The 12,520-nt window shown below is 31.5% G+C and overlaps 2 protein-coding genes across 2 annotated transcripts; one reads left to right on the forward strand and one right to left on the reverse strand.

Annotated features, from left to right (window-relative positions):
* Positions 1-2,425: 2,425 nt before the first annotated feature.
* On the forward strand, positions 2,426-8,002 carry Spt-i (Serine palmitoyltransferase subunit I). Its single transcript, XM_026631448.2, has 6 exons — positions 2,426-2,547; positions 2,625-3,079; positions 4,446-4,713; positions 5,080-5,239; positions 6,489-6,612; positions 6,875-8,002. Exons 1-6 carry the CDS (start codon positions 2,521-2,523, stop codon positions 7,173-7,175), a joined length of 1,335 nt encoding a protein of 444 aa, XP_026487233.2. The 5' UTR covers positions 2,426-2,520; the 3' UTR covers positions 7,176-8,002.
* A 722-nt stretch (positions 8,003-8,724) lies between these two features.
* LOC113394219 (tektin-B1-like) lies at positions 8,725-11,361 on the reverse strand. The gene is made up of 5 exons (XM_064217347.1): positions 10,972-11,361; positions 10,645-10,867; positions 10,421-10,558; positions 9,956-10,041; positions 8,725-8,911 (listed from the first exon to the last, which is right to left on the reverse strand). The coding sequence occupies exons 1-5, from the start codon at positions 11,133-11,135 to the stop codon at positions 8,725-8,727; spliced, it is 798 nt and encodes a 265-aa protein (XP_064073417.1). The 5' UTR covers positions 11,136-11,361.
* Between the last annotated feature and the right edge of the window lie 1,159 nt (positions 11,362-12,520).

Below are 12,520 nucleotides of genomic sequence, written 5' to 3' on the forward strand. Positions count from 1 at the left end.
TAAGAAAAAAATATTCATTTTTCAAATATAAGGGATATTTTGATTTAAAATAAGATTATACTTTCCATATGTTCGATATTGGAAGCGGCGATAATAACTTAATTAACCACAAAATTAAATATTAAAATATTTATTATTCAAGAAGGCTCATAAAAGCACTTTTGTTAAGAAGGCAGTCCTTGCGGAACGCTAAAATAGCGCTTACTTTTTTCAAAGTTTCTTACAACTCGGAGCATTGATTATGGATAAAAAAAATACATTTAGTATCTAAATAAATATGCTTAAAGTTTCACCACATGATATTTATGAAGTATTTATCAATTACCCAGCAAATTAATCGTCAACATTACTCCAAACACTGAAATCGCAATTTTCTATTAGCATTTTCTAAGCTATTTAGTTAGCAATTTATATATGTATTTTTGGTAAAATCATTATGTACCGATTAAAAAACATCACTTGTGAAAATGTTAACTGTCAAGTTTCTCATGTGACCGACAGACCTACGGATAGACATAGGGACGGATAGCGGAGTCTTAGTAATACAGTCCCGTTTTTACCCATTGGATACGGAACCCTAGAAACACTACTTACCTTTTTTTCGTATTTATCTCGTACGTTCCGACTTATCTGATGACCTATGCTACTCATCTTTTCAGTCACTGGTGCTTTTTTCACGATGCATTCGCATCTTCCTGTACATTTCAACATTCATTAACTCAACCTAACATATAAATTGATTTTTTTACGTAGTAATACCTGCTTTAATTATTATGTGACTATGATTATATTTTAGGCATCATTGGAAGCGGAACGAAATACTCCAGAACTTGTCATTGAAGAAACACTAGAAAAAGAAGATTTTACAGTAAATGGACGTAGGACAATTGAGTTCATGTACTTTTACGAGCAATTACAAAAAATTGCAAATCACGATTCGGCATTTGGATGTTTTGCGAAAATGCTTGAATTTTCTCTTTATAAAAGAAAAAAGAAGAGTTTGCATTCTGAATTTACCTTCCTGTGCAAAATGTGTAATGTCGAATTAAAAGTACAAAATTGGTTTCATATCGATTGGTGCTGGTTATGGATTATAACATGTTTCAGCTTCCCTTGCAATACCTTTTATGTCTAAAGAACCTGTACGCTAAATGTCATAGGCAAAGGTATTATTTGTATTTTTCTTCGGAGAATTGTAATTAAATGAAATATCTTATAAGTATTATTTATGATAGGTATTTTTTATATTTGCTGTTATCATAATATGTAATTGTTAATTTGTAATAATTTTGTATTTATTTAACAGTAAATAGCTGTTTTAAGTGAATTAAAAATTTTCATTTGATTAATATGTACTACCGTTATTCTTATTTATAAATTTTAAGTAATTGATTATTGAGTGTGTCTTTATTTTCTAATTCGATATACCTACCTACCTTATAATATCCGAAAAATAAATATTATTTAGTTAGACGAAAGCAGTTGAAACAATAAGAAATATAAGGTATATAAGTATCCTAATGCACTCTGACCGTACGTAGCCTTTGCTAACAAACAATCTAAAATTGGGTTCGCGAGCACATTATAGCAAATACATTACTCGTTTTTAAATGTATTCTTTATAAATCCTACGATATGAACGTGCAATCATAATATAATTTATTCGTTGCACCAACAACATCCAACTGTGCTAGAATTTTGTCTGTGTACTATCACATTACACTACGCAATGCAACTAGCAAACTGTATTAGTTAAAAGTATATATGTGTGTGTTTTAAAAAAAATTCCCACGCTTACTATCTACGCTCTTAAATTTAATGTAAAGCTACCACCTGTTCGGAAAGTAGATTCTACCAAGAACAGCCTGCAAGAAACTCAGTAGTTACTCTTTGCCACTATTTGAATTACGGAGTATGTTAGTAAAGTATAATTAATTTTTTATATGTACTGCCAAATCAATAAAAAATAAGTCCATGTTATTTTATCTTTAATTTAATTATGTATTGAGTAATAATAACTGTGTTATCTTATTATAGAAACGAATTCTGTGCTCCAAGAAGGATGTTTTAACTTTGCAAAGTTGGAAACTAGGTGTTAATAACACCTTTCCTCCTCTTGTGTATAAGTAACTGTCACCGTTTCTTTCAAAAAGATATATGTTATTGTAAATGTACATAATATTTGTGTAAGCGTATTGTGAAGCAACTGTTAGTATACTTTATTAAAAACATCCCGAACGGATAAGGCTCACAATTGATAACTACAAGTCAGTGATGTCGATAGCAAATCAAGAAATAAACACTAAAGTTTGTATTTGACTTTTAAGAGGAAAAAGTGACGAACTGGCAACATTTGTCTGTCTGACAGTTGACTGATCTTATTTGACATAAGTTATGTTCAGTTCAACTTCAGAATTATATTTTTTTTATTAACTTTTAGAAACCATTCAAGTGATATCACACTACAATCATTCTCAATTGTGTATTGCATTGTGAAGTGGTTAAACGTTTTTTACCACAATGATTTTAATGGACATATATGACACTGTAAGAGTATTAATATTTAAAGTTTAAATTAAAGGTGGATTTTCAATTCGGTAACTTTAAATAATATTATCTTTCAGGTCAGCTGGTGGACTTTAGTGATAGCTGTTCAAGTCGTTATCGGATCTGTATATTTTTTATGGCAGAAAAAACCTAAAGAACCAGAGGACAAACTAACGAACCAGAAATTACGGGAATGGAAACCGTTACCTTTAGTTGAGCGTACATTTGAAGTTGAAGAGCCGATATTAATAGACAATATAGGCGACAATGTGCTCAATGTAGGCGCAACTAGTTTCTTATGTCTGGACAAGGAGCCTTCAATTGTGGAAAATTCTATTAAATCTTTGCACAAGTATGGTGTGGGATCCTGTGGTCCTAGAGGATTCTATGGTACAATAGATGTTCATTTAGAACTAGAAGAGAGACTGGCGAAGTTCCTGCAAGTTGAAGAGACTTGTGTTTACTCATATGGTTTCTCAACCGTTGCCAGTGCAATACCTGCGTATGCTAAAAAGGGGGATATCATATTTGCGTGAGTTGCCTTTGAAATTAATTAATGATGCATATCTGTTTTGAGATAAAATTATGTAGGGTAAGTTGATTAAATTTTCCCATAGAATAAATCATTTATACATTTAATATTTTTTAACATTGTTATATTTTAAAAGTGTTTAATTATCACTATTTTTAGTATTGTTACTTTACTATTTATACTACATACTACAAAGATTACTGAATAATACTTCAAATTCACCTTGTATAGGCTCTACTCTAATGTAGCCTACTGGCATAGTGTTAAATATCATATGTAATACTCTACAAAGACTGAGATTTAGATCTGTCAATTTTATAACTTTTTACAAATATGTTAAATTTCTAACAATAAGTAAGATTTAAATTTTCATAAGCCCTGTTTATTTTTTAAACATTAAGTAACGAGATCACATTTTTTCCTTGCTTTCGTTACTTGAATTGGTTTTCCTTGCAAAACAGGAAAATTATGTATGGGATAAGTTATTTATTTATAGGTATATATTATATAGGATTTTCCAAAGTAAATAACATCTTTATCCTCTAAACAAAGCCCAAGGACAACTAACCTTATGATAAAATGACCCACTTCCTGCCTGCTTGTAATGCAGTTTTAATGTGATTAATGGACAAAGAAATAAAAGTTTGCATTATAAATATATATCCCATTAGAGAATAAGAAAATATTAGGCAGATCTATAAAAAATACTACAGTTTTGAAAAACTGACATATTATAATTTTCTCGGCTCAATATATTATGGACCCCTGTTGTAACACTAATGTTGTTTCACAAGATACACAATTTACTTGTGGTACTTATTTAATCATGAGATTTAAACATTCACCTACACTGCTAAACACTCGTATAATTGGCCTGCATATTTTTTGAGACATATGACCAGTCTAGTGCCACTTCTGTCGGCTAATTTTGCAAGATCTTAAATTGGTGGAGCAGTCCCTTGGTTAGTGTCCATGTTTCAGTAACATCGGTCATGCAACGTAAGAACTCCACAAAGATGCTGTCCATCCATAAATAATTTTCGATCAGATCTTTTTTAGAAATTGATCCCAGTCACCTTGTTTCTACTTGTCTTGATTTCTTTCTCAAATAGATAAGTAAACAGTTATTGTAGCAATCTTAAAGAAACATCTCAGCACTTGAACAACAACCTCTGTCTGTGGTTCTGTAGCCTGATTGAAACTGTTGTGAAAATCGTCTAGTCGTCTGGATAATACATTACGTAATACGGCCAGAAAAAACGACGAACGTACAGAGAAATCTGTCTTTTTTTAAGTCCCAAAGTTCTTCAAATTCAATTCTCTAGCTCAAAATTCACAGTTTAAGCAAAATGCACTTTCTTGACAGTGATGAAAAAGTATGGTTCGCGATCCAGAAAGGTATAGACGCTGCACGGAGTACCGTCAGATATTTCAAACATAATGACATGAATGACCTTGAAAGATTGCTTGAAGAGGCAGCTGCGAAGAAGGAATTAAATCCTAAGAGGAGGGCATTTTTAATAGCCGAAGCCATTTATTTCAATTCAGGCAAGATGTGCCCACTGCGAAAACTTGTTGAACTGGCCCGGAGATTCAAATTAAGAATCATATTGGACGAAAGTTTAACTATCGGGGTAAGTAATGCGCTTTTAAGTTTTTATATACAATATATATAAACAATGAATTATTCTGTCTTTAACGATTGTTTAAGTCACAAGAGCTGTATTCGATAAAACATACAGGCAAAGCATAAACCATTGGCTCTTATAGGGTGAAATCTTACTCAGGAATTGCCAATGAAACGTAAGTGAGCACAAAATGTGTAAAAGTTTGTATGGAACTTAAAATTTAAGTTCGAATACGTAAATTAAATATTTCAAAATATTATTACGAAAGTTTCTATATCAACTATATATAGGAGTATAACGAATAACGTCCCATACATTATTCGGATACTTGTATAAGCAAACAACTAACACATCATAGCTGTTTTATTACAGGTAATTGGTAAACATGGACGAGGTTTGACGGAACACCTTAACGTGCCCCGAGATGAAATCGATCTCATCGTCGGCTCTCTGGAACATTCCTTCGCGACTATTGGCGGTTTCTGTGCTGGGACGCATTTCATTGTAGAGCATCAAAGACTTTCAGGTTTAGGTATGTATCTATAATGTCATCAATATTAATTTATGAAACATACTTATGTGGTTTTGTATATCTATATATTATTAGCGCTGAATGTGTCAATACCATGTAACGTAATACATTTTTAAAAAAGCGCGTATTCCCCTGTCACGGACATTTACTTTTTGGCGCGAAGATTAGATGCTTCGGACATATAGATTTCTTAGTCATTTAATTTAAAATATGTCGTTTTAGTTGGTCTTCATTATTAATTATTATTTTTCAATTAAACTAATAAATGTTATTTTTATTTCTTATTTTAAAGTCAGACTATTATTAGTCTATTCTAAAAAAAAAACACGTTTCAGGTTATAAAGAATATATATATACTGTCAATTAGGGCTGTGTGCAATAAAAAAAAATTGCGAAAATTGATCGATTGAAAAGTTTTTTTTACTGTAAATTTATATAGGCAAAGGTGACACGTCCCTTTGCGTACAAATCAAAGAATTAAACATTATGTTAATATTACAAAGCCCTACGTTGAAACGTTGTTATTATTATTTATGTCGCAACATATACCGATATCGAAGTTTCCTCAAAGCGTCAGTGGGTTTTAAATTAATGACTTCGATATCATTATATCATTATTCACATGCTTTTGTTGTCAGAACATGGGAAAAATGTAAGGAAAATATTGTTGTTTTTTATAAATTTTGTCATTTTGTTTAAATATTATAACCAGTTCGCTTCACTTAACTTGTCTAGAATTTGCAAAATTGACTGATGTTTATGTTGATAGCTTTTATACTGAATAGGTAGTCGGGCGGGCCAATAGGCCACCTGATGGTAAGTCGTCACCACTTCCACACACCATACATCCAATACGCCGCCAACCTTGGAAACTATGATGCTACATATGTCCCGTGTGCAGGCTACATTCTAACATAACAAGCCCTCGAATCATATATAATCATAGACTGTTAGTCTTTGAGATTAGCGCGTTAAGCCATCCAAGTAAACATCAACTTTTGAATACGAATATAGGTATATATACATTTTAAATTTATACTTTGAATATTAGTTACTGTAAGGCTACGTAACAGACCCTATTCATACATCGCTTTCTAGCGTACTGTCCATGTAGCTAGTATAAGTGTATTATTTATGGTACTGTCATCTAAGCAAAGACAATAAGATAATCCCATAGACAATTAGTAATTTTTAACTAGTTAAACGTATTGCTGCCAGTATTTATATTTGTTAATTTTCGTCGCCACAGGATACTGCTTCAGCGCGTCTTTGCCACCGATGTTGACTCAAGCGGCAATTTCTGCACTTGATATCATTGAAGAAAAACCAGCTATTATCAGTGAGCTGGATGAAAACTCGAAGAAATTGAACAAGTACGTATATTAAAGAGTATATATGAACGATAGTTACATTTTTCATACGTGAATTAACATATACAGTGACTAAAAATAATATCGGATGTTTAAAAACTTGCGTTGTGTGATTATGTAATGTAAATAGTATTATTATTATATCATATACCGATATACATATATCGGTATGACCGTTTGAATCTAGAACCTTCCAATCTGCAGCCACTAGATCACCAGGGCGTGTAAGTGTGTGTGTTTACATATTATGTCTTTATGTCCACAGAGCCCTCGTGAACTTGAAGCATTACACATTCAGCGGCGATGAACTGTCACCAGTCAAACACATATACCTCAAAAACTCCGAACTTCCTGACCGTCTCAAGAACTCGTACTTGAGAAACATCACCAACTATTGCCTTGAGAATGGTGTCGCGATGGCGGTCGCGACTTACTTGAGGGACACGGAAGTGAATTGTCCAGAACCTTCTATAAGGCTAGCGTCCACTAGAAAGTTGAACGATACTAACATCGCTCAGATTTGCACGTTATTGGATGAGGCCTATGAAAAAGTCGGACCTAAGTAAGATGTAGAAGTCGTTTTAAAATGATTATTAAAATTTTACATAAAACTAAATCGGTTGATTTTTATGTTATATATTAATACAAAATAGCCGATATTTTATGTTAAATAGTTTTACATTATTGTCAGTTTTTTATTTATTTTACAGCATTTTAATATTTAATGTATAGCCTATTTAATTTTACTAGACATTCCTATTTGTAAGTAATTTTACGATGTATTGCTTTAAAGCCGATAATTATTAATTTTATATTTTTATATGTGTAAGGGTAAAGTTTTATTTTTTTATATGCAACCCTCTTAATAGTACCGCACATGCAGTAGGTTTTCGGTATTAAAAACTCTTTAAAATTATGCACAAAATGATTGAATAATCTATAGTCTATTCCAATCGAAGAAGTAATATAAACGATCCTTCGATTTACGTATTCCATGCGATAAACTAATAGCTCTAAATAATGCAATATATCATTTAATAAAAAGTAAAAGTTCCGATAACAACTTCGCTGACAATAATCAAAACCCCATTTTTATTTTCGCGAATCAATTCATATTTCATTGAAGGTCAACTTGCCAATGTTTTTTTATGGGTCTTAACCTTAAGTCCTCTTGTGATTGGAACAGGCTATATAAAATACACCAATGACAATTAAATAAAAAAAATAAAATTATGTTTTTGTAATGATACTTCCATTAAAAGGTTCAATAGTGTTATAGTGTATAAGCAATGAATACAAATATGTATTAATTTTCATTTATTGCATATTAATTCATATTTTCACCACACCGTAATAATGATGTTAATCATTTAAATAAACGAGTTTTCCATTATGATTTTTTATTTATTACAATAAGTGAACACATTTTGTACTTAAATGTAATGAACACATTCATTTGTAATCTACGTAGGAAATTGAAATTATAATTTCTATAATATAATTATTTTTAGGCAAATTTTACTGCATAGTGCGTTTTTTCCTAAGTTGTAGACTTTGTTTACAATTCGTTTTCCTTTCATATTAAGTTATATTGGAACTTTTAAATATAATTCGAGTTTATTTTATATTAACTACATACATTTTATTTTAAATCGAAGTTTTTAAGAGAATTTTAACACCTTAATTTTGAGAAAAATTTTGTGTATTTAAATAGAACTTCACACACTTCAACGTAATAGAACCAATAGTTGCGAAAATCCTTGTATATAAAATTGATATTGTTTCACTCACTTGTAGAGTTTTATATAATTAAGAAGAAACTACAACAATATTGTCACAGGAGGCTGTATGGTGCAATACCATTGTAAAAAAAAACCAAATAAACTATATCGGTACGGTACTAAGTCTAATTAAACTAATATATCTATGCTAATATCATAAATGCGAAAGTAACTTTTTCCGTCTATAGGTGTTAACGGACAAACTGAATTTGATGAAATTCAGTATGAAGGAAATTTGAGCCCCAACGACGAAAATAGTTTACTTATTTATGCTTTACACCTGGCGACCAATCCCTAAAATGCGAGGGACAACTAGACGACGATAAGTGTATTTTTAATCTGTAACAAGTTCCGCCGGCATATGACAATATCCAACATTCCTCTTAAAATCAGAATCATCATCTCTATGTAAAGGTTTCCTTATTTCGATCAGACGCCGATCTGTTTCTAGGGCTTGATTCTTGTACTCAAGATCCTTTGTCACGCGCTGGTGGTGATTGTATAGACCATGGTAGGTTGAGCTATTTTAAAAAAAGTCAATAAATTAGTATATTATTCCAAACATAACACTAATAGGCAAACTTACTAAAATATTATATTACAATACTGCATAATCTCTTTTTGGATAAATTTCCGAAAATCACTGATTAATTTGGAAATTTGTACATGTAGTACGACTCGCTAAACACGAAAGTTGTACTGCAGATACTCGCTAAATATTTTTTTTATAACAACAATACGTAAGTAAGTACTTACGTATTGTTGTTATGTAACCTATTGTATTACTAGACCCTTCTAACGTTTTTTCTCAAAATATAATGTTATAGAATATTAGACCGGGAGACGATAACACAAAAATGCTTGTATTTTCAGATAGTCGAAAAAAAATACTTCTTTTTTTGGGGTAGCGTAGGTAATGCCATACTTCTCGGGTGTGACTTACAGCCCGCCATATCAACGCGATTACATTAATTTAAATAAAACAATTCAGCCATTTGTAACGGGCTAATTTTTGCATAGCTAATCATCGTCGAGTAGCCATTCACGAAACCTTGCCATACTTTTCCGACAGCTCCCAATGGCCGCCATACCACTGCAAAGGAATAATTTTTTTTTTTTCGACAATCATTTTTGTGGAACAAATCGTTCGACACTCGTTATTTATCCGACGCGTTCGATTAACGCCCACGCGATTGGGCTGCCGGTGCGATCGCTATGACCATCATTTTCCTTTTTGCCTTTACGTAATTAGACCCCTGAAGAACCGCCATACTGGTACAAATGACCTAGTATTTTGTGTCATCATCTCCCGGTCTATATATAAAGCAACATATTTTTTAAAGGCAACCCCACTTTTAAATCTTTAAGTCAAATCACCAATTTTTGTGAGTTTTATTACCGTAACAATCAAAACGATAATATTCACTGTTTCAGACATTCAAAATTAATCAATAATACTTCGGAACTGTACACAAATATACTACACAAACATTTTTTACAAAAATCCTAATTAGAATTTCTATGCTAATTGTTATGAGCTCAACTCGATATGAAAAAATACTTACAGTGCTTCTTCTAGTTTCTTTTCTAACATACTGGAGCTCATGTGAACTCTTTCGTATTCTTCTATTAGACCACGCATTGGTTTATCCTGACAGCAGTAATGTACAGTAAAAAAATAAAATATAATAATAATGTAATAATATTTTCTGTTTTCATATCTGTTTTTTCAGTTAAAATTATCGCTTTCCCACCAAATTTTAGTTTTTCTAGGTAAATCTATTTTAAAGAACACCGCGCGCAACTCCGGACACAAGTTTAGCACTACGAAGTACCAACACAAAAATTGATATTAGGCTGATAATTCTTAAAGTTATCTGTGGCACAGACAACGACGCAATTACGTATATTAAATGAATGACTTAACAAAAATGTGATACTCTTTTATAAGTATAAGTGTTGTTTGTAAAGTAAAAAAATCAAATCATGTATAATTTTTTTGACTTCTTTTTGATTAGATAATGAAATACCTGAACTCTTTCCAAGACTGGTCGTCGCATCCGCGTTTCTAGTCGAGTTTCTACAAGTTTAGTTGGATTTATTTTGTCAGCTACTGCTGCACGAAGTGTTTCTATTTCTCGATCAACTTTTTGCAAATTTCCTTCTAACTGAAAACAAACACGTAATCAAAAACCTTAAATAATATACTATATTTATCGAATAAATAATATATATATTGCATTAGATTGAATACCTTATACTTCTGCCACTCCATTTCATTTCTTGCTCTCTGGATATCGTAAATACGCCTTCTCATTATCATTTCAACTTGCTGGCTTTGAGCATACATTTGATTCCGGGCTTGTTCCCTACTTTTAAACATTATCTCGCGTAAATCTTTTGATTCCTTCATTAGCTGTTCAGCTATTTTAACAGTATTTTCTATGCAATGTACGTAGCTTTCTTCTGACATTGAACTAAAATTTAAGAATTAAAATAATCGTATCAATATGTGTACACACTTCCGCATATATTGTACCATCAGTCATGTTCCTGTGGATAAGAACCAAAATTTACTTACTCTGGTGGTATTCTCGTCGGGTCTAACTTATAAGATATGTCAGAACTATTTCGATTCAAATCCTTTACGTGGTATTCTAATACTAATGCATCATCTTTGTTCTGTATCTCCCTTTCGAGTCTGCATAAGACATTCGTCAACTCCTTGATCTTCTCCCAACCCATGTGACACACGTCGGTCAGAACACGTTTACTATTTTCAATTGTATGTTCCTCCTGAAAAAAAAATACACCACAATCAATGATTTTGTGAATTTGTTATTAAATTATCATATCTTGATTCTTGACATACATTAATTTTATCCTTAATGTTATCGCATCCTTAGTCAACCTTTACTGCAGTAATTAGCAGTAAGAAATTACCTATTCAATTATAACACTATTGTATCAATCAACACGAATACAGATTCCAAATTTGCGTGCGACTTATGCTACGTTAGTTTTATCCTGATACAAAAAAATTGAACTGAGATGTTTAGAGAATTAGTATCATAATGTTAAACTGCTGGTAGTGCTTAATATAGATACCGAAAACATTGGTATAATAAATAGTATAACTTCATAAATATATTAATAAAAAAATTATGTATGTACTTTTCTTAATTCTTCTCCTAGCTGATCACGTGTCAGTTCTGGTGGGACCCTCTGATCTCTATTGGACAAACATTGGGATACTACCATAAAAGGTAACTGCAAAGATTCAAGGTGTAACTCAGTAGCGTTCTTCTCTTCTTTTAAAGCTCTTATTTCATCTCTCACTTGTTCCCTGGTAAATCTTTGTTTTTCCCGCCAAGAATCAACTTCAAATATTCTAAAAAGAGATTTGACATGTTTAAATTAAACTATATTATAAAATAATGGATATGGAAGAATAAATAAATAGCATTCATAAATGTATTGTGTCCAGTTTTGTCCTGAAAAATATTAGTACGTCTCGAGGTAAGACCTATTCGCATGGCGTGATAGAAAACGGAATAACGCTAACAAAACTCTGTTTTTATTTATTTTACAACATATTCGTTTATTGATTTTCTTTAATAAATAAATTATTTCAATAACCATCGCCTTCGATATTTCACATATGATGTTACCATTGTTTTTGTCCAACAATTCTTAGAATCAGCCTAAATGTAAAAAATGGTCGCTCCTGCTTCCTGTACCTCAGAGTACGAAGATTCAGTTGGTTTTGTATTTAAGAGCGCTTATTCCAATTGCCGCTTCTCAGTTATTTTTAAACTTGTGTGCGTGTCACTGCATATGCGTGTATAAGCTATTGTAGTAGTTATATTATGTATAACTATTATAGTCAATACAATCGATATAAAGCACCGTGACGCTATTACATTATTTATTCCGTATATATTTTATATTCGTTTTATTTTCAATAGTATACAAAATAAAATGACAAATGAAATCATAATAAATTACTGAAATAATTATAATATGTTGGATATACATACATTAACATATAAAAAAACAAAAACTTTGATAAAATATTAAAATCCATTGTCACTCATAGTACGTTACCATAAATTTTGCGATAATTACAA

The sequence above is a fragment of the Vanessa tameamea genome, chromosome 16 (genome assembly GCF_037043105.1).
Source record: "Vanessa tameamea isolate UH-Manoa-2023 chromosome 16, ilVanTame1 primary haplotype, whole genome shotgun sequence".
In the NCBI taxonomy this organism is placed as follows: domain Eukaryota; kingdom Metazoa; phylum Arthropoda; class Insecta; order Lepidoptera; family Nymphalidae; genus Vanessa; species Vanessa tameamea.

Bases quoted from the DNA above. Each gene is read 5' to 3' on its own strand.
- Spt-i (XM_026631448.2), top strand. From the start codon at position 2,521: ATGATTTTAATGGACATATATGACACT. The intron at 3,080-4,445 runs GTGAGTTGCCTT...CTTTCTTGACAG, and splicing joins AAGGGGGATATCATATTTGC to TGATGAAAAAGTATGGTTCG. The intron at 4,714-5,079 runs GTAAGTAATGCG...GTTTTATTACAG, and splicing joins ACGAAAGTTTAACTATCGGG to GTAATTGGTAAACATGGACG.
- LOC113394219 (XM_064217347.1), bottom strand. From the start codon at position 11,135: ATGGGTTGGGAGAAGATCAAGGAGTTGACGAATGTCTTATGCAGACTC. The intron at 10,868-10,971 runs GTAAGTAAATTT...CTTAAATTTTAG, and splicing joins CCGACGAGAATACCACCAGA to TTCAATGTCAGAAGAAAGCT. The intron at 10,559-10,644 runs GTATTCAATCTA...GTTTGTTTTCAG, and splicing joins TGGAGTGGCAGAAGTATAAG to TTAGAAGGAAATTTGCAAAA.